The sequence below is a fragment of the Psammomys obesus genome, unplaced genomic scaffold (assembly GCF_907164565.1).
Source record: "Psammomys obesus unplaced genomic scaffold, mPsaObe1.curated_primary_1811, whole genome shotgun sequence".
Lineage (NCBI taxonomy): Eukaryota > Metazoa > Chordata > Mammalia > Rodentia > Muridae > Psammomys > Psammomys obesus.
The window spans coordinates 2,858,626-2,881,376 of record NW_026587032.1 but is presented as its reverse complement, the minus strand read 5'-3'; the positions used below and the strand labels follow the sequence as shown (position 1 = coordinate 2,881,376).

The 22,751-nt window shown below is 35.2% G+C and overlaps 1 protein-coding gene across 3 annotated transcripts in view; it reads right to left on the bottom strand.

The window, feature by feature from the left end:
• Window positions 1-1,184: 1,184 nt before the first annotated feature.
• Fnip1 (folliculin interacting protein 1) overlaps window positions 1,185-22,751 on the bottom strand; it is a 79,534-nt gene continuing 57,967 nt past the window's right edge. For all 3 annotated transcript variants that reach the window (XM_055602813.1, XM_055602814.1, XM_055602815.1), the window contains 9 exons: window positions 21,510-21,711; window positions 17,934-18,019; window positions 15,182-15,328; window positions 14,040-14,209; window positions 11,252-12,668; window positions 10,166-10,334; window positions 7,151-7,348; window positions 5,798-5,913; window positions 1,185-3,855 (listed from right to left, as the gene is read on the bottom strand). In XM_055602813.1, the coding sequence (XP_055458788.1) occupies window positions 3,777-3,855; window positions 5,798-5,913; window positions 7,151-7,348; window positions 10,166-10,334; window positions 11,252-12,668; window positions 14,040-14,209; window positions 15,182-15,328; window positions 17,934-18,019; window positions 21,510-21,711 (2,584 nt within the window). In that variant the 3' untranslated portion in view covers window positions 1,185-3,776. The remainder of the gene's footprint in view (window positions 3,856-5,797; window positions 5,914-7,150; window positions 7,349-10,165; window positions 10,335-11,251; window positions 12,669-14,039; window positions 14,210-15,181; window positions 15,329-17,933; window positions 18,020-21,509; window positions 21,712-22,751) is intronic.

Sequence of the window (22,751 nt, the reverse complement as noted above, 5' to 3'; positions counted from 1 at the left end):
TGGGCCCGGAGGTCTTTTCTGAGACTGATATTCCAACCAAGGACATTGCATGGAGATAACCTAGAACCCCTGCTTGGATGTAGCGCATGGCAGCTTAGTATCCAAGTGGGTTCCCTAGTAAAGAGAACAGGGGTTGTCTCTGACATGAATTCAGTGGCTGACTTTTTGATCACCTCCCCTGAGGGGGGTGCAGCCTTACCAGGACACAGAGGAAGACAACGCAGACAGTCCTGATGAGACCTGATAGGCTAGGGTCAGAAGGAAGGGAAGGAGGACACCCTATCAATGACCTGAGGGAGGGGCAAGGGAGGAAAAGGGGGAAGGAGGAGGGATTGGGAAGGGACAATCGAGGGGGCTACAGCTGGGATACAAAGTGAATAAACTGTAATTGATAAAAATAAATTTAAAGAAAGAAAAGCAGCTTCTCAACAAACCAAGTCAGGGTTAAATTACTCTTGCAGTACAGACACCAAGGACTGATACAGGGCTCAACTCCACGTGATGTGCAGCAAGAGGACATACTTGCTTAGAGTTACATCCAAAATCAGGGAGCAAAGCAGCATCAGACTCCAAACCAACAGTCCATGTGTAAATTTAATGGTCATTTGGGTTTTTGTTTTGTTATAGTTTTTTTTTTTTTTCTTTTTCTTTTTCCAAAACAGAGTTTCTTTGTGTAGCTTGGCTGTGCTAGAACTAGCTCTGTAGACCAGGCTGGCCTTAAGCTCACAGAGATCTGCCCACCTCTGTGCCACCACAGCCATGCTCATGGTCATTTGTTTTAAATAAAACATTCTTAAACGGCTTTACATGGTGTCCTTTAGTTTGGGCTGACTTGGTTTGGATTTAATTTTTCAATTCATACTGTGTAGGAATGAATATACCAGTGTATTTTGGACACTATAATTACAACTATAAGCATACATTAAAAATTCTCTGAACATTATATGGTAACTACTCAGAGTACCTAGCAAAAAGATATTGAGTCTTGGCATTTAGCTAAATTCTTAACAATCACTATTTTACTTAACTCTCACAATCTAGTGAAGTGTTCACAGATACCAATTTAGAAAGGTCACAAGCTCAAAGGTGTAAAAGCTGGGACACCAATCCAGGTTGTCTGATATCAGAGTCCAAAATGTCACATACTCCTCACTAATATATGAAAGAAGCACAAACATTACCCATCAAATTGACATGTGTGTTTATTGCACAAATTTTCCCTAGAACTGGGAGGTTATTATAATACAGGTGTACATTTGAGAAATGTATTCAGAACAACAAACAAGTATGTACATTTTATATATTCATCATCTAAATAACTTAAAGCAGAACATTCTCATAAGACAGCTACCGGATGTAGGCATTACGTAAGTCGTTTTTAGTGATCATCTGCACTGTGTGCCAATTGCAACAAAATGAAATCTGTACTAGTATGTTTATTGCACTTAATATTTTCAAATTCAAAATTAAGACATTAATAAATGCCAAGATATTTAAAATCAAATCAATTAGTTTACATATACAGAAAATTAGTTTTAATCCTCTAATATAAAAGATCCCTTTTTAACTTCCTGTTACAGCAAACAGGTGTTTTTAATATGTAGCACATATTAGTCTGTACCATTAAGTAGTTGAAAAAATTATTTTAAACAGGCCAAAACTCTTCACATTTATCACAGCCACACTGTAAAGTAGCAGCAGCTCATTCCTTGGGCTTTAGTAAGTAAAGAATATGATGATAAAAATATTACAAACTCAGGAATCCTATAAGGAGTAGTGAGTCTTTAAGAAACTATAGGCCTTTCCAGCAAAGCTGAGTTTTGAGAATAATAGGTGCACAAGCCATTCATTTATTAAAGACTAGAATTACTAAGTACTAATGAGAGATTTCAAATAGAACTATGAAAAGTTCCATGATCAAGAAAACATCCCAAAATATTATCTACTTGCTACACAATATACTGAGCCACAATCAAAAAATAATGTACAATGGCCCATAGAGGAACTTTTCCAGATTCTAAATGCTGACAGGAATCAACTCACTGAATGTCAACAGAACACAACAGAGCAATCCCACTAACAAATGGGATACAAGGACACCAAAAGAACCACATCTATAAACACTCTTTGGCACCAAGTCATCCATGGGAGACCCAGGTACTAACTGGAACCAGCTAACAGAACAAGGAACAATTGCAGGTACCCTAATTTGGGGCTTATGTTCCATTAAAACATTCTATTTATTCTTTCTAGTTGGAATTATCTTGAACTCATATACAGTAAGGTAAAACATAACCAGACACTATAAATTCAAAATTCTGAAGACTATAAACCACAGAAGATTTTCATTAATTACTGAAAAATTTAAATAGCAAAAATGGATTGTTATAGTAAATGTATTCAGTAACTGAACAAGCAGGTAGGGTTTCTTTTTTTGTTTCTCTCTTTTTTTTTTTTTTTGAGCTAAGCAACTTAGAATTAGTCAATGAAAACAAAAACCAACTTTAATTCTAGCATCCTGTATATCTTAGCCCACACAAGCAGAAAGTAAGCTATAATTCAGTATTCAAGTAAACTGAGGTAGTAGAGTATATTGAAAACATGATCTACCCACCTTTTTATTTACATTACTTACAGGAGTTTGGTTCCTTATTAGCCTTTCTTACAAGCAACAATCTACACTATATACAAAGATGACAAGAAACGGTTACGTGGAACACTTTGAAAATCAGCATTTAAAAGAACACTTAAAGAATAATTTTCAAAGTTATTACTTCGACTAGTGTAAATTGAGGATTATTAGCAAATATCCTGCTCGTATTTATAATGAGTTTATAATGGTCGATACTGAAATCAAAGTTTGTGGTCACCTGAGCACATATTAAAAATATAGTATTATTTTTCCCATTGCTTTGGTGTACTTTTTAATCTGAATTTTTTATTTATTAAATTAACATGTAAATATCAATAAGAATTAGCTCACTCTTAGAAAACAAATAGTAAAAAGTAGTATTCTTAGAGAATCTACAACCTTCAGCCTCAAAAAGATTGGCTTTAATTATATTTTAGAGTGTGTGAAACAAAAAAATCAGAAGGTAGTATTTCAACATTACATACAATACTACATGAAAAATATTTTTTAAAAAGGCATGTTTATCAATATTATATTTCTACCCCTGCTTTTTTGAAAAAATAGATACATATGTACACTTAAGATGAACAACACAACATCTTCACTCATTCTGAGTTTTTCATAATTAACAGGTTTTTTTAAAAAAATACTTAAGTAACTAGAAATCGGTTGATCTGAATTGGAAAACAACAAACAAATCAAGGTCTTGTAGATTATGTCTGTACCATAGAAATAAAATTAAAACTCAGTGAAATGAAGATTTATGACATTTGATCATGAGACATCTATTGCTATTTATTAGTTGTGACAACATTTTAAGAGTTTTCGTGAAATTCCTGGATATTCACAGAAATTTCTAAGTTACACTTTGGCTTTTGCAAATGTTATCCCTGTCCCCCAAGTATTTATGTTGCTTTAGTTTCACTTGATTGAAAATCTACCACTACCTAGATGTCCAGCTAAAAATAAAAAGTCATCTGGTCTACACAGACTGCAATGTAACAAAGTATGCTGGAGATGATGTAGTCACACAAAAGCTTAATGGAGAAAATGTACAAAACAGAACAACAACTCCATAGATAGACACTGTGCCTGCCTCCTTGGTTTCTACTTAGCTTTTAAACCAAAGTTAAACTCTAGGCAATTAAAGGAGTATCTGAGCAACATATGGAGAATGAGTGCTTGCTACAGCAGCCAGAAGAGGAAGGTCACTGGATTCAATCCTGAAATAAAGAAAAGAAAACTCAGTTCAGGCTTTCCATATCCAAAAGTAATCTCTCAGGCCACAGTCACTACTACACTACCCATGCACCTCAGCACTTAAGGCTCACCCTGGATAAAAGGAAAAGGGTCAGGAGCTAGAGAAAACAACACCTGGGAAGTTTCCCTAACAGCAACACCACAGATTCAAAGAAAAGGAAGCTTCTAAATGCAAAGAAAACCAGAGCACAGACACAGGAAAGCACCACAGCTGACCTGCCATTCATCTGGGGAAGGATGTGCAAGAAATACAATTCACTAGTAATAAAATAATAGTCTGTGAGAGATCTTAACCAAAAGTATTTCTGTAATATATGCTATAAGCAATGGAAATTTCTTTAAAATACATCATACCACAAATTATTCATGGTAGTATACACCTGTAATCCTGCAGTGAGGAGACTGAGGGAAGAGAATCACAAATTTGAGGTCAAGCTACAAAGAGAAGCTCTGTCTCAAAATAAAAAAAAAAAAGTTTAAAAATTCAAATAATTTTCAGAGAAAGAAAACTGGTCAATTTAGGAAAAGTTAGATTTAACTTGTTTAAGGAACTTTTAAAATATCATATGCCATTTTTCAGTTCAGGAGTAATAATTTTAAAAGTCTGCTATTAGATTAATTAATTAATTAATGATGGCTTCTTGTTCATACTACTTTAGTGTTATCAAAATTACGTGTATAAAATAATATGCATGTCCTATACTCAAACATTCCTACTCCCAGGAACTTATTCTATATAGGTCAAAATTTTATTTTCATTCCAGCTTTGATTTATAACAGAAAAAAAACCATAAATTTTATGACAGAATGCTATACAACCATTAAAATGATATAGCAGTATGCATCCATATGAAGAAATATCCAAGCTATATTAACTGTATACTAACTGTACAGTGACATGAGTATAAATGTTTATACATTTTGAAATTAAGTAATAATAAATAATGACCAAAGCTAAAAAAAATAAACAGATGACAGTAACTAACTTTCCATTTTACACCAAAAGTAAGTACCATGAACTTACATGTACATTATTTTAAAAATTAGGTTTTTTTAAGCTATTAATACAGGTAGTGCTCTCTCTCTCTCTCTCTCTCTCTGTGTGTGTGTGTGTCTCTATCCCATTTCCCAGGAAAACAAGATTATATTCTATTCCATCTCTAATCTTCCAGATACTTGAGAACCATTCTCTAAAAGCCTCACTGGAACTTGAACAACCTTTGGTACAGAATACAAATAGTATTGAAGTAACAAATATTAGGAGTCATTCAAATCCTGTTCAGCTCTAATATGTGACAAAGGACATGATAACTTACAAAATTGGCCAGTTGCAATTTAGATATTGCCTATACACTACAGAATGACTAAACAATTAGGAAGGGGGATGATAAATAACTCTGATAAAGAATTATTATGTGTGAGGCTATAGGGTGAATCCCCAGAATGGATGACAAAAAACATTTAGACTTTAACTTGGTTTGCATACACATTGGATTCTAAATGATTGGTGCTGATCCCTTTCCTTTCAGAGAAATTAAATTTAGGGGGAAAAAATCCTTTAATTCCTTCTACTAGAATTCTGTCATGCACACACTCATAGAACATAGAAAAGCTGACAGCACATAATGGAATAAGGCTACATAATGCTCAGAAACCAACTTCCTTTTCTGCATTAGTTAGCATTTCAGATAGCTGTTTCTTTCTAGGGGAGTAACTGTAGAGCAAGTGAAGGACCTATGCTTTTATTTTAGTGGATATTAGAAACTCTAATATGGAAAATCCTAAACACTAACAGTGCACAGCTTCTAGTAGGAATAGACATACTAGATTAAACAACAACAGGAAGCAGTTCTGAGGAACATGACAAGAGACACAGCAAAGCCAGAAAGGAAACCATGAACATACCCAAGAACTACTCCTAGCTCCTTGACATGAACACGCATCTGTCCCCTCAGGTACTCAGACAGCATTTTGCTTTTGAAGTATAATTCCTGTAACCGGTCTTCAAGGTGCATTACACACTGTAGTTAGGACAGAACCAAACTCTGTTAGAAAACTCATCCCAATTCTTTTGAGTAATAGCAAATGTCTTTCCTTGCAGGGAAGAGGACATGAGGACTAACAGCAGAATTTTGCTGTTGTCTGAGGCTGGCTTTGAACTTCTTACATAGCTCAGGATGGCCTCAAATTCTTGAATTACAAGTGCTACAAGTATGCACCACCACACCCAGGTAGCAAATTTCAGACTATCAAGTGTTATACAATTAAATTTGGTCATTCCAACACAAATTTATGTTAAGAACAAATTAGGTATGCAGTTTTAGCTGAAAATGAGGATGAATCTGTTTCAGGTAAATATCATAGGTTAACTCCTTCAGCATTGTTGTTTTTAAACTGCAACAAACTTTACTATCTTAACCATTTTATATGTACAATTCATAGCACTCTAGATGTTGTACAGTGATCATCAATATTCATTTACAAGACTTTACAACATTTTAATTTCAAATCTGATAAATATACATACTCATATTTCATATACAAATACACACACATTCTTTCTTGAGTAAAAAACAGTTTACAACAATTCAAAGAATCAACAGTAGACCTTGCTGAATGAGGTTTCTAACTTAAAATAGTAAAACTTAAAACACCTACATTTTGTATTTTGTTATTAATTTGTACATAGTTTCTAAAATAGATGATGTTTTTCATATGATTGATATATGTTTGAGGGGGAATATGTGAATTTCAAGTAATAAACACTAAATTTCTTCCCAATAAAAATTAACTACTGGGCTGGGGAGATGGCTCAGAGGTTAAGAGCACAGAGCACTGGCTGTTTTTCCAAAGGTCCTGAGTTCAATTACCAGCAACCACATGGTGGCTCAGAACCATCTATAGTGAGATCGGGTGCCCTCTTCTGGTGTACATGCAGGCAGAACACTGTATACATAATAAATAAAAATGTTTTTTAAAAAATGTAAAAGCCATTTGTTATAAAAAAAAAATTAACTACTAAATAAAAGTACCTGATAAAAACTTGTGTTATTACTAGAAAACACAAGTGAATGGATGTGGAGGCTCACTGATTGTGCTGTGGTATATATCTCATCCATAATTCTTGCTTATGTTAAAAATTCCTTTAAGAAAATATTAGCAATGATAAAAGCTATGAAGACTATTTAATGTATGTACATAGTTAGCCAAGTTCACTTAGCAGAGACTCAAAGTCACTCAAGCCTTATATATACTTACAAAGTTTGGAGACAAGTTATGTTTATAAAGCTGAAGAGTGGAATGAAGCAGGTTGGAAACAAGACTAGAAACCAACACCTCCTTTCCCAATTTATTATCTGTTACTCGTCTCTGACTGCTGGCCACCTGAACAGTCCATTTATCCATATCAGCTATAATACAGACAGCTTCTGCTATTGGTTCATCCAACACTGGATGCTGGAAAGAAAAGAATTCAGTTTATGATAAAGTTTTCAAAGGTAATACATAAGTAGTACAAGTCAATTAAATTAAAAAAAAACAGAAAACTATATCAAATAACAGTTATTACCAATGAATTCTGGATAAAATATTAAATTATTAATAACAAACACATTGAACTATTTTATAGAAACCATCACACACACACTTTGTATTCATTAATAAAATTCTGTATCCTTAAATCTAGAATTTAATTCTCCCTAATGTTTTTGATCAGTCAATCACTCACAAATGGAATGCCAGCAACTGGAAGAAAACGGTTCTCAGTTGAAAAAAACCAAATCTTTCAAAATAAGAAAGATCTTTTCTTTCTTCCTCTTTAACAGAAACGTATTTGTACACTTGGGACAATAGTAAAATTCTGTGCTACGAGCCATCAACATGCCTCTGAACCACAGGAGCAATTCAGCAATGCCATGAGACACATAACTGCCTGTGTGCATTAACTCTTCTATTTGTCAGGACACGTAGACAGAACATAGAGACAATGTTTAAAGAAGAACAAGTCCCCAAGCACTAACCTGACTTAGAGCACACATTGACAAATGTGAAACTACTTCCCTACATACAAACACACTAGCATATCTCTACTGTGATTTTTAGATCTATATTTACATGAAAGTGAGGACTGAAAATACTCAAATCAAGCCTGAATGAAGAGTGAAGGATTTCATCTAGTCTATGTTTCCTCATCTTGATACCTTCATCACACAGTAATTACAACAGTTAAAAAATAATATTTTAATTGACTGTCTTGGTTTGCTTTCTTCTGCTGTGATAAAACCCATGACAAAAACAGTTTGAAGAGGAATGGGTTTGTTTCAGCTGACAGTCATAGTCCATTGTAAAGAAAAGTCTGGAAAGAAACCCAAGACAAAACCTTGAGGCAGGACTGAAGCAGTCACCATATAGGTCTGATTACTTGCTTGCTAAGCCTGCTTTCACATACAATCCAGAACCACATGCCAAGAAGTACAACCCACACTGGGTTGGGCCTTCCCACATCAATCCTTAATCTAGAAAATACACCACAGACTTGCCTACAAGACAATCTATGAAAAAGCAATTCCTCAATTAATGTTCTCTTTCTAAATGATTCTAACTTGTATCAAGTTGGAACAAAACAAAACAACAGTTAAAAAAATACTATCTAGTATACTGATATACATAAGTAAAAGGCCATAAGGCAGAAGGCTGTACTTTTTGACTTCCCTCAGAAGAAGTTAAATCCTTTATACCAAGGATTAAAAATGGCAATTAATGCCAGGCAGTGGTGGCACATGCCTTAATCCCAGAACTTGGAAGAGCAGAGGCAGGCAGATCTCTTTGAGTCCACAAAGCTTCAGGACAGTCAGGGCTACACAGAGAAACCCAGTCTTGGAAAAATAAACAAACAAACAAACAAATAAGGCAATTAAGTACACAGAATACTTATCAGCAATGCTGAGTACTTCATATCTTTTATTATTTAGTTTGCAGACTTTAAACACAAAACAAAACCACTAGACAAAGAAAAGAGCAACAAAAATGAAAGTAAATGGCCTTTCTCCTCTCACTTTTATCATTACAATAATTATACAACTTAGCCAGTAAATTTGCTCCCAAGTTTTGTCCCAAGTTTGGCATCCTAAACATCCATCACATTGAGTTAATGAGCCACCACTCTGAATAATATTCTTTCCTAGACAGACAAGGAAGCTATTAATCTTTAAAAGAGAAAAAAAATCTAGGTACAAATGAAGCAGGAACAACTACTGGAGAGGCAGAAGAGGGAGAACTGCAGTGTGCATAAGAACTGTAGGTGAGACAAATGAGAAACACAGACAGTTCCTTGGGAAGAAATAATGTGAGAAAGCCCCAAGTAAATGCATGTGGCTAAATTTTTGAGAAATGATACTGAGAAACGAGGGAGAAAAGCATTAATCTGAAAGGTTGGAAAGAGCCAGGCATGCTGGTACACACCTATAATCTGAAAACTCAAGACTAAGAATTGGAAATTTTAGGTCAGTTTGTGCTATACAGCAAGACTGTTTCAAAATAAAAAGTCAAAACAAAACAAACTCCCAAACTAGCAGCACAAAAAAAAAAAAAAAAAAAAAAAAAAGACCTAACAAAACCACCACCATCATAACAAAATCCCAATGTGGAAGGTGCTTCCACATCTGAAAAGGATATCTCTCCACAAAAACCCTATCAATGATACTTCTAATAGTGAAAGATGCATGGTTTCCTCCTAGGATAGGTAGCAATAATACTATCTCTGTCCCCTTTCTTTCCATGCACTATATTAAAGCTCTGACCCAATATAATCAAGACTGGAATAAAAACTGTAACACTGCTCACTGATGACATGAGTCATGTGTAAGAACTCCAAGAATTTTATATGAAAAAAATATCACAACAAGTAAAAGCTCAAGAAAGCTACAGAATAAGACATCAATAGACAAAACAATTATATTTCTATATATAGGCAATAATCTGACAAGGGAATTAAGAAATATTTTCTTGAATACTAAATTCTTGATGCTTTGAGTATCTAAAATATTTTTTGTATTTAAAATTTCCATTTGGTAGATGTTTAAAACTCAGTTTTTGTCTTTACAGTGGTAAATGCAAAGACACAGGTACTATATATGAAGCGATGAATTCGGAGAACAGTAAATATGTTATATGGTCACAGTTTTTCTAAAACTAAAATACAAAGAATTCTGGGTTGTAATAGGGTAACAACAGAGTTTGTTTGAAATATACTCAGGATCTGTGACAGTATCTCACCTGCACAGCATGAGACAAGTCTGATATCAGGCACTGACGGAGCCTCTCATCGCTTCCAATTCCTTGAAGAACAAAGTCAGGAACATATGATGAGCAGTAGCCACCCAGCAAAGATCTTCCAAAGTTTGCAATGTTGGGCTGAACAGCACTCACTTCAATTAACTTTGACCTGAAAGATGACCAAGGAAAATAAATCTAGTAAAGTAATAAACATCTTTAGCAGTGGCAAAAGATGGGGTGAGAAAAATTATGAACTCAACTAGTCTGTGTTTCCAGTACTCTTGCTTTTTATAAACAATATACAGAGTAAAATTATATAAAATCCTTATATAAAATCTGGCCTAAGAACTAAAACAGACAACAAAATAGTATTCTCTCCTAGAGGAGGTCTGAAGAATTGTAGGACTCTTTCATAACAGACTTAAGAGGGTCTTCCTTTATAAATATTTATAACATGCTCCTAATACAATCAGATTATGAAAACCACTGTGTACAACAAAGAAAGTAGCTAAAAATCTGGGTCTGTAGCATTTCAAGGCAGGGATATTCTCCTTGCAAACTTGAACTCAAATACATATTCCATCTTCATCTTAGCTAAATTTATTTATTCCTTACCACTTCAAAGATTCTCCTTAAGGGCCAGGCTTGTCATAGGTCCACTTTGGGATGGATATGTGCACAATTCACTCCAAAATCATTTGAAAACTAAGCAGAGACCAATTTCCTACATTTCTCTTGTATTTTTTAATGTTTATCTGATGCCTTCACAAGGAGATTATGTAGGGAATAGTCGTTAATTTTCCTTTATGAGTAAAAGAAAAGTTATCGGCATAATGACATTAAAGACATTTCATTAATTTTTATTTGGGTTGTAGGTGCACAATGTCAGTGGACAAGCCTTGGGAGTCAGTTCTGTCTTTCCACTGTGGCTATGGCACGTGTTTTGTTTTGTTTTTTTACTGCGGAACCATTTTGGAGCTCTTAACTCTTTTTAAAGTCAGTTACCCCAATCTCTACAGACTGGCTAAAGGAAAGAATAGTACATGCTTCTGCAGGGGCTGTTTCAGGTGGCAACTTTCTACTCACCCAGGAAAAGGTATCTCATCCTCTTCTGCCCAGTCTTCCTGCTCCCCTCCACAGTAACTGCCAGCTTGTCTCCTCATATCAGGACTCGTGTCTTCACTCTCACTATCTCCAAGGGCACTATCTGAACTTTCATTTCTTGGAATGTCCCATTCAGTTCCTACAGCATTTTTTTTCTCTGAACTCTCTTTATCCCCATGGGGGACAAGAATGGAGAGGGTATCTCTTTGGTCCTGCTGAGGAAAGCAGGCATTACATGAATCTTGATGAACAGTTTCTATACATTTACAAAACTCACTTTTCTGTTTGTTATTTTTTGTATACAATCTTTTTGGAAACTCTAACATACAACAATACTCTTTACTATCTGAACTTGTTTTAACTGGTACATCATCAATAGTCCTGGTTTCAATTGAATCATCATTAAAATATTCATCAAACAAACTCATGCTTTCTGGATCTGAATGATTCCAACAAGCAAGCTCACAGGACTCTCCAGAAACCATGTTCTGTGTGCCAGATTCTCCAGATTGGTCCTTAGTTATTTTACTTTCTTGATGCTTATTCATCACTCCTCTGTCTTCCTTCAGTGGTTTGCTGTGATGTCTGTTAATCTGATCCACCACGGCCTGACTCCGAAGTTCAGTATCTGAATCAGGTGACATAGAATCTCCAATCAAGAAAGTAACCTTTGTCTGAGTTGCTTCACAGGAAAATGCACTAGGTACAGTCTTATCTGGAGGTTTCTTTTCCACAACTAACCCAGTGGATTTCACTGCTGTGCCTGTGTGATTATCTGAATCCAGCAATTCCTTACTCTGCCAGGATTCTTCTGTTGGCTCCAAGCCTGTCTCTGACACCACATATTTGTCTGCTGGAGCAGATCCTGTACAAACAGCTGTCTCTAACTTGGTGTCAAGGCAAGTTCTTAATTTATCTCTGTACTGTTGAACATCAACTGTATTTTCTTCTTGGCAGTCAGGAGGAGAAATCTTTTGGCATTCATCTGCAATTCCCAGTAATTCCTTAGAGTTGTCTTGAGTATCTTCTCTCTCTGTTTGAGACACATTGTCTGTATTTTGCCCAAGGAGTGGATGGCTGCAATATTTACAGTTACAGTTAGGAGTTCTTATCTCCTCTGACTCTTTAAAGAGCAAACTGCTTTTGTTTCTGTGCATTGTGATTAGCACATACTCTGATTCCTCTATTTCCCCTTTTTCTAAAGTGGTAGTAATCACTGTGCCTGGCATAACAATGGCTTCATCTTCTCCATTTTCTAAAAGATGGGTTTCTTGAAGTTCAGAGCATCTTATGAAGTAAGTAAGAAAATAAAGCAGCCTCTGGACCAGGTCTTGTCGTTTGCCAACTACAACAGTCCTTGCCAGCCGTACAGGAGAACCAATAGCGCCATATAAATCTCCTGTAACAAAAAGATCAGTTAATAAACACACAGATAAACAGGCTTTCAATTATGAGAAACCGTCTCATACAAACACAGATTTACTCGAAGTTATTTAAAAGATGACTGACTGTTCAAGACAATAAAATAAGTAGTTTTAACCAGGGAGTAAAGTGAACAGAGGGGCTTTTAAAGTTCTGTTCCTAAACAGCTGCTGTGGTTTTAAAACCTCAAAGAGTTAGTTCTCAAAGTCAAACTTAAAAGAACATTCTCTATACTAGATGTCACACAAAGGACCTTTATCTAGGTGAAGTCTGTTATAAAGGAGGCTATAGCCAAATGCAGAAAGGAGAAAACTCATTATCAGCTGCAGTCAGGAGAGGAGAGGGACAGTGGTAGCATGGAGTACAGCAGGAGTTGTGTTTTTTTGTTTGTACTATGGCTCAAAACAAACCTTTAATTCAAGTGCAAAATAAAAATGAATATAAACACATGTCCCTTTTACAAGTTTTCAATATGCATATTTTAAACCCTCTACTTCCATATTATAAAACAGCCATTTTTTTTTTTTTTTTAAAGGACAAGCATGAATCGTAAATATAGGCTGCAGACAGGATTGTGATAAATTTTCTCCTCTGGCTAATAAACTGGCTCAAATATGAGAACATCACACACATTTTAAGACAATCCTCCCAATTCTTAGTAAATATCCAATAAGCTGAAACTCTCTTCCTTGGTGAGTCTGTCATGGTAGGTCCCACCTAATTCCCAGCTTCATCTTCTTAAAGTTACCATTTGTATGGATGTTCTCTAAAGAACTTCCCTAACTTAAATACTCAATAGTTTTCCATTTTCATGGTCAGGATCCCTAACTGTGCACTGTGCTCAGTCTTCTTTATGTCTTCCAGTATAAAGCTTCTCAGCCAGATGTACTCAACAGTGCAAAGATCAAATTCCCCTTCCTAGAAAACCACTCAATTTTCATTTCACTTAAATTTATCAATTGTATTGGCATTATTGTGAAAATGCATGCTGTCTATGGTATCTGAGAACTAACCTTTGAGACAAAGATAAAATATTTTGTCTATCTTTACATTCTTTTATGCACTTTACAGAGCCTTAAATACAACTATGCACTAAAAAGTAACCACAGAATTTGAAATTGACTTAATATGTCAAATTGAAGCAGCTATTAGTGTATACCTTCCAATCTACCCACAGTTCTTTAGTGTAAAGAATGTAAGCAAGCATCAGACAATAGGAAATTTCAGCAAACATGAAAATGCAAGTATCAGACACTTTAGAATGAAATCGACAATAGAAAAGATATATTTAGTGAGTTTTTACTTAAAAAGTTTTTATAACACAGTATACAATATTCAGACTACATACCAAGTTGTGCCCAGAGAGGGTTATATGGATGAGTCTTTGCCAACATGCCCACACTCTGAGAGGAATGTTTTTCTAAAAATATTTTTATAGGTGGCTGTCCATTTGGCATGACTGTTGGAACCCAGGCAAGATGATTGGTCAAAACTGCAGTAATGAGAGCTGGCAAGAATCTGAAAACAAAATGTGTCTTATTATATTCCAATCTACATTCATGAACTGTAATTAAATAAAATGTTTTGGTAGAGTAAACAATGAAGGTGTATATTATAAAAGGACTGACCAACAATTCTTAAAAAGAAAAGGGGAGAAGACAGGTACACCCACCAAAAAAAAAAAAGAGGCCATATGTTTCCTTGAAGAGCAATTCAAACATTTAATACTAAAATGTTAACAAGAAGAATTTTCAGATGACAAATACAATATTTAAAAAGCCTTTTACTTAAACTGTGACTCCTTTTGGTATTTAATCTGCCCAGTTTACTAATGAATCAATGTCCTTAATTTTCAAATTTTCAGATAACTAATTTCCAAATCACTCAAGTGGGGGGGAGGGAGGATGAAAGTATTAAGTAACCTTTATCATTAAAAAGAAATAAAATATCTGAATCCTTATGTATATAGTAAAGGCTTGATACACAGTAAGAAGAAAACTAGGATAAAATAGCCTACAGAAAGTCTACCAGCAAGTCCTTGAGCACGTGGACTCAGAAAGTCTGCTGTTCACTGCAACACAGCTGATCTCTACTTTTGCTTAGTGTTCGAGGAAAGTTTCCTTGTCACTTGGAAGAAAATAAAATTCTGACATTGGAAACTGAGTGCTTCCTTATATTTTAAAACATGTTTTTATAAAGCAAAGCTATTATAAATGAAATACACACAAAGAATCCTGAGGGGATTCTGTAACATAACAGGAATTTTAATTAAGCATAAAGACATTTTTTTTCTTTTACTTTTTGGTCATATAGTTCTGTGGTGCTCTTTCATATCCCACCACGGTAACATCTTAGAATAGACTGATTATCAATATGAAATAATTATAAAGACTGTGAGTTATTATTCTAATTCTACAATTAAGTTTGCTTTCAATTCAGATATATAGTTACAGTAAAATAACATAACAAAATAAATAATGCAAGCCATACTGATTTTTGGAGGCATTTTCCATTAGAAAAGTGAATTCCTTCATGAATCGATGGCAAAGCTGATTCTTTTCTGGAGTCCCTGACATCATTGTAAGCCAGACAGGTTCCCCAATTCTTGGCATTGTGTAAAGATTACAAATTGTTGTTCTAAAAAGAAGAAGACACATTGTAAAATTTATGGTTCTCCAAATAATATACTCTTAAAGGCTATGCTGCCAAAGGAAAACTTCCTCCTAGATTATTAGAGCTTCTGAGGGAGGGAATAAAAAAGGTCAATGAACCTCACTTTTCCTTCTAGTAGCATGGGGAGTATATTGTGTAGGTGCAGGTGAAACATGCTGGCTCTGGCCCTAGTGCTGGCCCATTCCCCACTGACAATGCCCGTAGAACACACTAGTTTTCTATTTTGGACATCAGTTTCTTCCATCTCTAAGACCAAAGGATAGTACTAGATACTTTCTAGAGCGCCTTTCTACCCTAAAGCTCTAAAAATACGTTCTATTTAAACCAACTGCAAATTATCAGCACATACAAAAGAAAACACCTACCCATCTACCTCAACAGCTAGTGTGTGTCATCATGCCAGTGGCTGGTGGTTACAAGGGTGAGACACCAGACACATATAATCTATTTTCTCTCTCTCAACTTTCTGCGGTTTTTCTTTAGATCAACACAAGGAATGACTACTGCACAATCACTATAACTGTCCTAACATACTCGAGGATAAAGCCCTCAAAGCATATGTGTCAATTTTTTCCTTTTACATAAGTATCTGTTCAAGTAGGATATTCACTATAATAAGCAACTCTGTAAAAGCTGAGTTTTAGACGCTTCAGAAACAAGTAAATCTGGCAACTACACAACAGTGCCCTCCCTTCCATTCTTTACAGCAGCATTTTCAAACACAGCTTCCGGCCGTTATGGAAACACAGTACATTGGCAATACCTGTGCAGTAAACACATGCAGTAACAGAAAAATTGAAACATGAGTTCCGAGACTAAGGAACTGAATGGTTTAAGTTGTGTTAAATAGCCTCAGATAGCTACGGGCACAAACTGTATTCAATAGTATAGCTCTAGAAAGTACTTTTAAATCTCCAAAAATTCTATTACCTGTCTCAATAAACTTCTCTAGCAATTAAATTCTTAAAAAAAAAAAATGATTCTTTCGCTCATGTAAGTTTTCATTTAAGTCAAACATTATCATTATTGAAAAAGAAAGAAGGGAGAGGGAAAGAGACAGAGAGTGGCATAGCACATGTAAGGAAGTCAGAAAACAACTTCTTTTAGTTAGTTCTCACTTTCTACCTTGGTGACATAGGGTCTTGTTTCTACTATGCTGCGTAATTCAAGCTATTCTGGCCTATTAGCTTCCATCCAATTCTCCTTTCTCCAGCTCCTATCTTGCAACAGGGTACTAGGATTAGAGATGTGTGCCACATCTGGCCTTTTTACACAGGTGCAAGAGCTCAAACAACAAGAGTTTTTAACTGCTGAGCCATCTCACTGTCCTCCACAAAAGTTCTACTGACTCTGCAACCAATATTAACACAATATATCCACACATATGAAAGCGATGCTCTATAATGCACAGAAATAGCAGACAGGTCACTTGAGTAAGTTATTGGAAGAGCATGAAAAAAAATCACCAAAGAGAACTTAAAAATGAGTGAGAACTAAATACATTTTGCTAGGCATGATGGCACACATATGGAATCCCAGAACCTGGGAAGGATAAGCAAGAGGACTGCTCTAAGTGTGGATTTCGCCTGGCCTATAAAAAGTTCCAGGCAGCTAGGGATACATAGTGAGATTCTGTCCAAAAATCCCAAAACAACAGTGAAGACTTAAAGGTATTTTAAGCAAGATTTTATAAAACTTTTATAACAAGAACTTTATAGATTAAGAATTCTATAAAAACATGAATATAACACAAATTAGTAATAAATATAAATTTTAACTTGTATTTTCTTTTATGTGAATGAGTGCTTGCTGCTTGTATATACACATACCACAAGTGCTCCCAGTGCCTGCTGAGGCCAAAAGAGAGCACCATATTCCCTGGAATTAGAGTTATAGATGGTTGTGAGGTGCCATATGTGCTGAGAACCAAACATGAGTTCTCCTGCAAGAGCAGTAAGTGATCTCACCTGCTGAGTCATCACCTCACATGTCACGAAATACACATTTTAAAAGTTAGTTATGATAAAATTATTATTATAGTTACCTTATTATGCCTAAAGATATGGATGCCTTAATTAGGCTAATAAAGTTTCACTTAGAATAAACTAACCCTATACCTATCTTGAGAGAAAAAAAAACCCCACAATTCTGCTTGAACATGGAGTGCTTCTCATACTTGTGCCTCAATTGGTCTGACATTAAAGCTATACCTCAACAACTCCCAAATGTGATTAATAACATAATGGTCATCAGCCTTACTGAATTACACTCTCTTACAGCTATGAGACGAGAGCAATCTAAAGAACTGCATTTCCAACACTCTAGGCTAGGGCAGGAGGATCAGTAGTGCCAGGTTAACACTAGCAACACAGTAAGACCCCATCTGAAAAACAAATAAAGAAAAACCAAACAAACCCAAAATGCCAACAACAAAACAAATTTAAAAGAAATTTAAATAATTAAATCTTATTTAAACAAGTTAAATTATCTTTCTATGAAATAAATTATCTTAATAAGTATACTATAAAACAACTCTGTCTTATAGCAAGCAAAGTGAGCAGTTAAGTACCTGAATTCAGTCAGGGCATCAACTATTCGATTGTATGCCAAACTTCTTTGGCTGGCATCAGCTGATCTCCGGCTCATTTTCATAGCCTTGAAAACAATCATTACACAGTTAATTCTTACACTAATCACAGTCACAACACTGGAGAAAAGACAGAACCTTAACACACATTATCTACAGTGGCTTTCTCTCTTGTACCTTTGGTCATTCAGGATTATTACAAAATTTTAAAATTTCAATTGTCAAAACATCTCTGTGGTAACAAAATACAAAACATCAACACAACAAGAATTTAATGTTGACAGTCTATATTACACTACAACAACAAAACTACTTTTGGCTTTTTGAGACAAAGTTTCACTCACTCTGTAGCCTAGGCTACCTTGGAACTATGTACCACAGAGTGGCCTCCAGTAGTCCTCCAGTCCTAGCCTCCACACTGCTAGGATTATAGCCACGCATCACTACAACCAGCTATAAGAAACTTTGTCTTGAGAAAAGCTGGTACGAACATGGTGGGGCAAATGTCCTTGTATACTTGATTGTATTTTGGATATATGCCTAGGAATGGTATAACTAGATCTTGAGGTAGCACTATTCCTAATTTTCTGAGAAAGTGCCAGATTTCCAAAGTGGTTGTACAAGTTTCCATTCCCAACAGCAATGGAAGAAGGTTCCCCTTTCTCCACATCCTCTCCAGCATGTGCCGTCACTTGAGTTTTTGATCTTAGCCATTCTGATGGGTATAAGGTGAAATCTCACAATCATTTTGATTTGCATCTCCCTGATAACTAGGAATGTTGACCATTTCTTTAAGTGTTTCTCTGCCATTCGATATTCCTCTGTTGCAAATTCTATTTTACACAAAATGCACAGGAACTTGTTTACAGAGGTCATGGTATTTCATAGGTAACATTCTTAGTACCTTTAAAAAAATCTGAAATTTAATACAATTCAACTCAAGGCTATCTCAAGTCATAACATGGTATTTGCTTGTTTCCTTCTTTTTTTTCCCTATCCCAATCAGTGCTGAAGAACAAATCCATCCCCTGGACAGCTCTATCAATAAGCTACAACCTTGGTCAGGTATTTGTTTTCTTCAAAGCATTTTCACTGTTAACTGAAAAGCAATCAGGATTCAGATGGCAGAGGTTAAAAAAGAAAAAGTTAACTTTTCCAATGAAAATTTAATTCTGTATTCTTTACATAATTACAAATTGATTAACTACAACTCCATTTATTTACTTGTTTGTTTATTTTATGGTGCCGTTATTCTGAGGACAAAGAACAAGTTTCCTAGAAGGAAAGTGAAATTCATTGTTATATTAAATGTTAAGAAACTTGCAGCTGGTAAAATGAATGTTCCTTTGACAGAATTTGGTGTTGTTCTTTAACCTTGTTAACAACATTTTAAAACTACATCATGTATCTCAAAAACTAGTGTAGACCTCAAAATAATTACCATAGTGCTTAGAAACAAAAATCACTAAAATAATAAAAGTGGGTATTTTGCAAGCTCGTTCTAGAAGAAACACCTATTAAATTTTATCAATTATTTTATAATTTCTATGATCAAATAATTCAATTATGTAAATGTGTCCATTCAGTTTCCTCATTCTATAATTACTATTTTAGACTATAGGAAGGTCAAGTCATTAAAACATGAAAACACTTAATCTTTAATGAGTTCTTACACTGCCTATCAAATTTTACAAACAGTGTAAATTCTTTTCTAAGTAGGTGGTACAAACTGCAACCTTGCACCTAAAAGGTGAAGACAGGACTGAGCACCAGGCCAGCTTGGGCTAAAGAGTGACACCAATCTCAACCAAACCACACCTTTCAATGAAAGATTACAACTATTATAAAAAATTTTTCAAGTCACTCAAAATGTTTCAGGCACAAGAACCACAAATGTATCAACTTTGATATTAATACTCTAAAAAAAAGGAGAGCAGCCAGCTTAAAAAAATATATAACCAATGTCTAACTTGAAAAACTTAGTCAGCATATACTCATTTGTATAGCAAATTATTTCTTTTTTAATTGATTTAATGTAAATGAAGATCTGTCTTTCCTAGAGGCAGTTACTACTGAGTTCCTGAGGTACATTCTAAATGGTTTCCTTGCCCCCCTTTATTATTGCTTTCAAATATATTGCCTAATTAATCTTTTCACAGCAAACTGTCAAAACAGCTTTAAAAGAATGTCAAAATTCCCTGGTCAAGCACTGTGGGTTCTTTGCGACTGGCTCAGATCCTCTTCCTCCCCCCCCCCCCCCCCCCCCCCCCCGCCTCCTCCTCCTCCTCCTCCTCTTTCCAAATACTGTGGCAGGGATTAAGAACTTTGGTCATAGCTACTATCACTTAGTACAACTTTTGGGAATGTTTGCCAAAAATAATCTGCAAAATTCAATAAGACATTAATATTATATAAACATGAACATAAAGTGACATTAATTGTGAAAAATTACAAATGTCCTACAATTATTACTTAAAATGAGAAAAAGTATTAAATACATTTAAAATAATTTATAGTCAAAATAAGATCAATTTTGCAACATATGTTTTCCACATATATAATGCAATGATTATTTGGTTAATGATCTGGTAATTTTAAAAATATGTACCAAAAATGCTCTCTACCAAGTGAGAATACAGTATGCACACAAGTGGCCTGGCCTGGGAAGATGTCCTGCCAGCTGCCGACCAATCCCATTGTGCAATGAAGATATCAACATATTTTTGCTTCTCCTTTATCTGATTTCCAAAGGTTTACATTTAAACCTTGACACAGACACCTTTTAAGTAAGCCTGAATGTAGATTTCACATTAGAAAATCATGTATTTCTATATTCATGTATCTCTGTATTCTTAAAAAAAAAAAAATAAACCTCCACTTTTTCATTTTTAGCTATCTTTAGGTTTGTATCCTGTATTTTACAATTTTCTAAGCTTAGACATTTGTTTCATATACTGTCAGAAGCATTTGACATAAACAATTTATCCCTGTTAAAACAGTCTCCCATTGGCTTCCCCCAAAAGTACTTTCTTCCTGGCTGAGTGACTAATCCTTTTCTATTTCCTGAATGCCTTCCTTTATTTTCAGATCCTACCTGTTGAAATGTCTGATGACTCAAGTCCCCTCTCTTCTTCCTATCTAATAAATCAGTTCCATGCCTTTAACTACCTTCTGTACATTAATGATCTTTCACTTAACTCTAAAACCATGGGGAAATAAATATAAAGAATGCTGTTCTGTTTTACTTCAGAGCACTTACTAGCACCACAAATACGTACATCCACCTATTCACCTGCTGTTTTATAAGCTCAGGGGGTGACCATACAGTTTTCTTCAGCTGCTACAATTTAGTTTCTAAATAAGCTGTCATACATAGGCCTTTGACTAAAATAGTAAACATCTTTAACAACACTGAGTCTGTTTGCAGTTCCTGGAGCTTGTTGAAAAGCAATTTCGCGACAGCTATCAAATTTTTGCCAAGTTAATAACATTACTCTCAATACAGAAAATAAAATGCAAAGTAAAAGATAAAAATAAGATACAAAGGACTACACTCACCTGTTCTATTGCACTTTTTAATTTGTTCATGTGGCTTTCAAAGAGAGGAAAATGTGAAAAAAAGAATTCATTGAATTTGTTATTTTCATCTTCATCTTTGGATAATGAAAAGATTACCCCAATTGCAATCTTCTTTTTCCTCACAATTCCTGGGTTAGGGCCACAACTTTCATCTGATAGATTAAAGCTTTCTTCTATAGACCTTAAAAATAAATGTTTTTATTTAAAACATCAATAGTTTATCCCCTACTAGTTCAATGCAGATGAGCAAAAGCTCTACTGTTTCATTAAGTTAAATGTAAATTTACAATGTTATAACAATTGTTATCTCTCTAAGAAATCTACCTATTTTTTTTTTCATTGTTTTCAAAGAAACTTTACCAGAGTCAAGTTTGAAATTGTTGGGAATTTTGCCTCTTACTAGAAGTCTTAAAGAAGCAGATAATCTCAATTCAAAAACAAGCTAAAAATGTCTGAACTTTAAGACAAAAAAAGAATGAGTAAAATAAATGAGGAAACATGAGGTTTCCATATCTACAGCTGTACTTTAACACAAGCTAAAACAAAACAAAACAAAACAAAAAAACAAACAAAAATCTAGAGAATGGGCAAAAACCACAAAAACTTAAAATACCAAAATATGTGCTGCAAGAATGAAAGCACCGGCACTCTGCTCTGCTGGAATCCTTAAGGAAGAAAAGGGAGATAGATATTAAAGACCTGGAGGTGATGAGGACTCCACAAGGAGAACAACACAGCCAAAATACCTGGGCCCAGAGGGGCCTGCAGAAACCAATACTCTAACGAAGGACCATGCATGGAAAGGACCTAGACCCCCTGTTCAAAGGAAGCCCATTGGCTGCTCGGGTTCTAAGTGGGTTCCCTAGAATGGGATGAAAAAGCTGTCTCTGACATGAACTCAGTGGCCAGCTCTTTGATCACTTCCCCCTGGGGGTTGCAGCCTTGCCATGCCAGCCTTGGTGAGACCTGATAAGTGAGGGTTAGATAGAAGGGGAGGAGGTCCTCCCCTATCAGGGGACTAGGGAGAGGGCATAGGGAGAGAAAAGGGAGGGTGGATGGATCTAGGAGGAGATGAAGTAGAGGGCTGCAGCAGGGATACAAAGTGAATAAATTATAATAAATATATAAATAAAATTAAATTTAAAAAAAGGAATAAGCGAAGAAGAAGAAGAAGAAGAAGAAGAAGAAGAAGAAGAAGAAGAAGAAGAAGAAGAAGAAGAA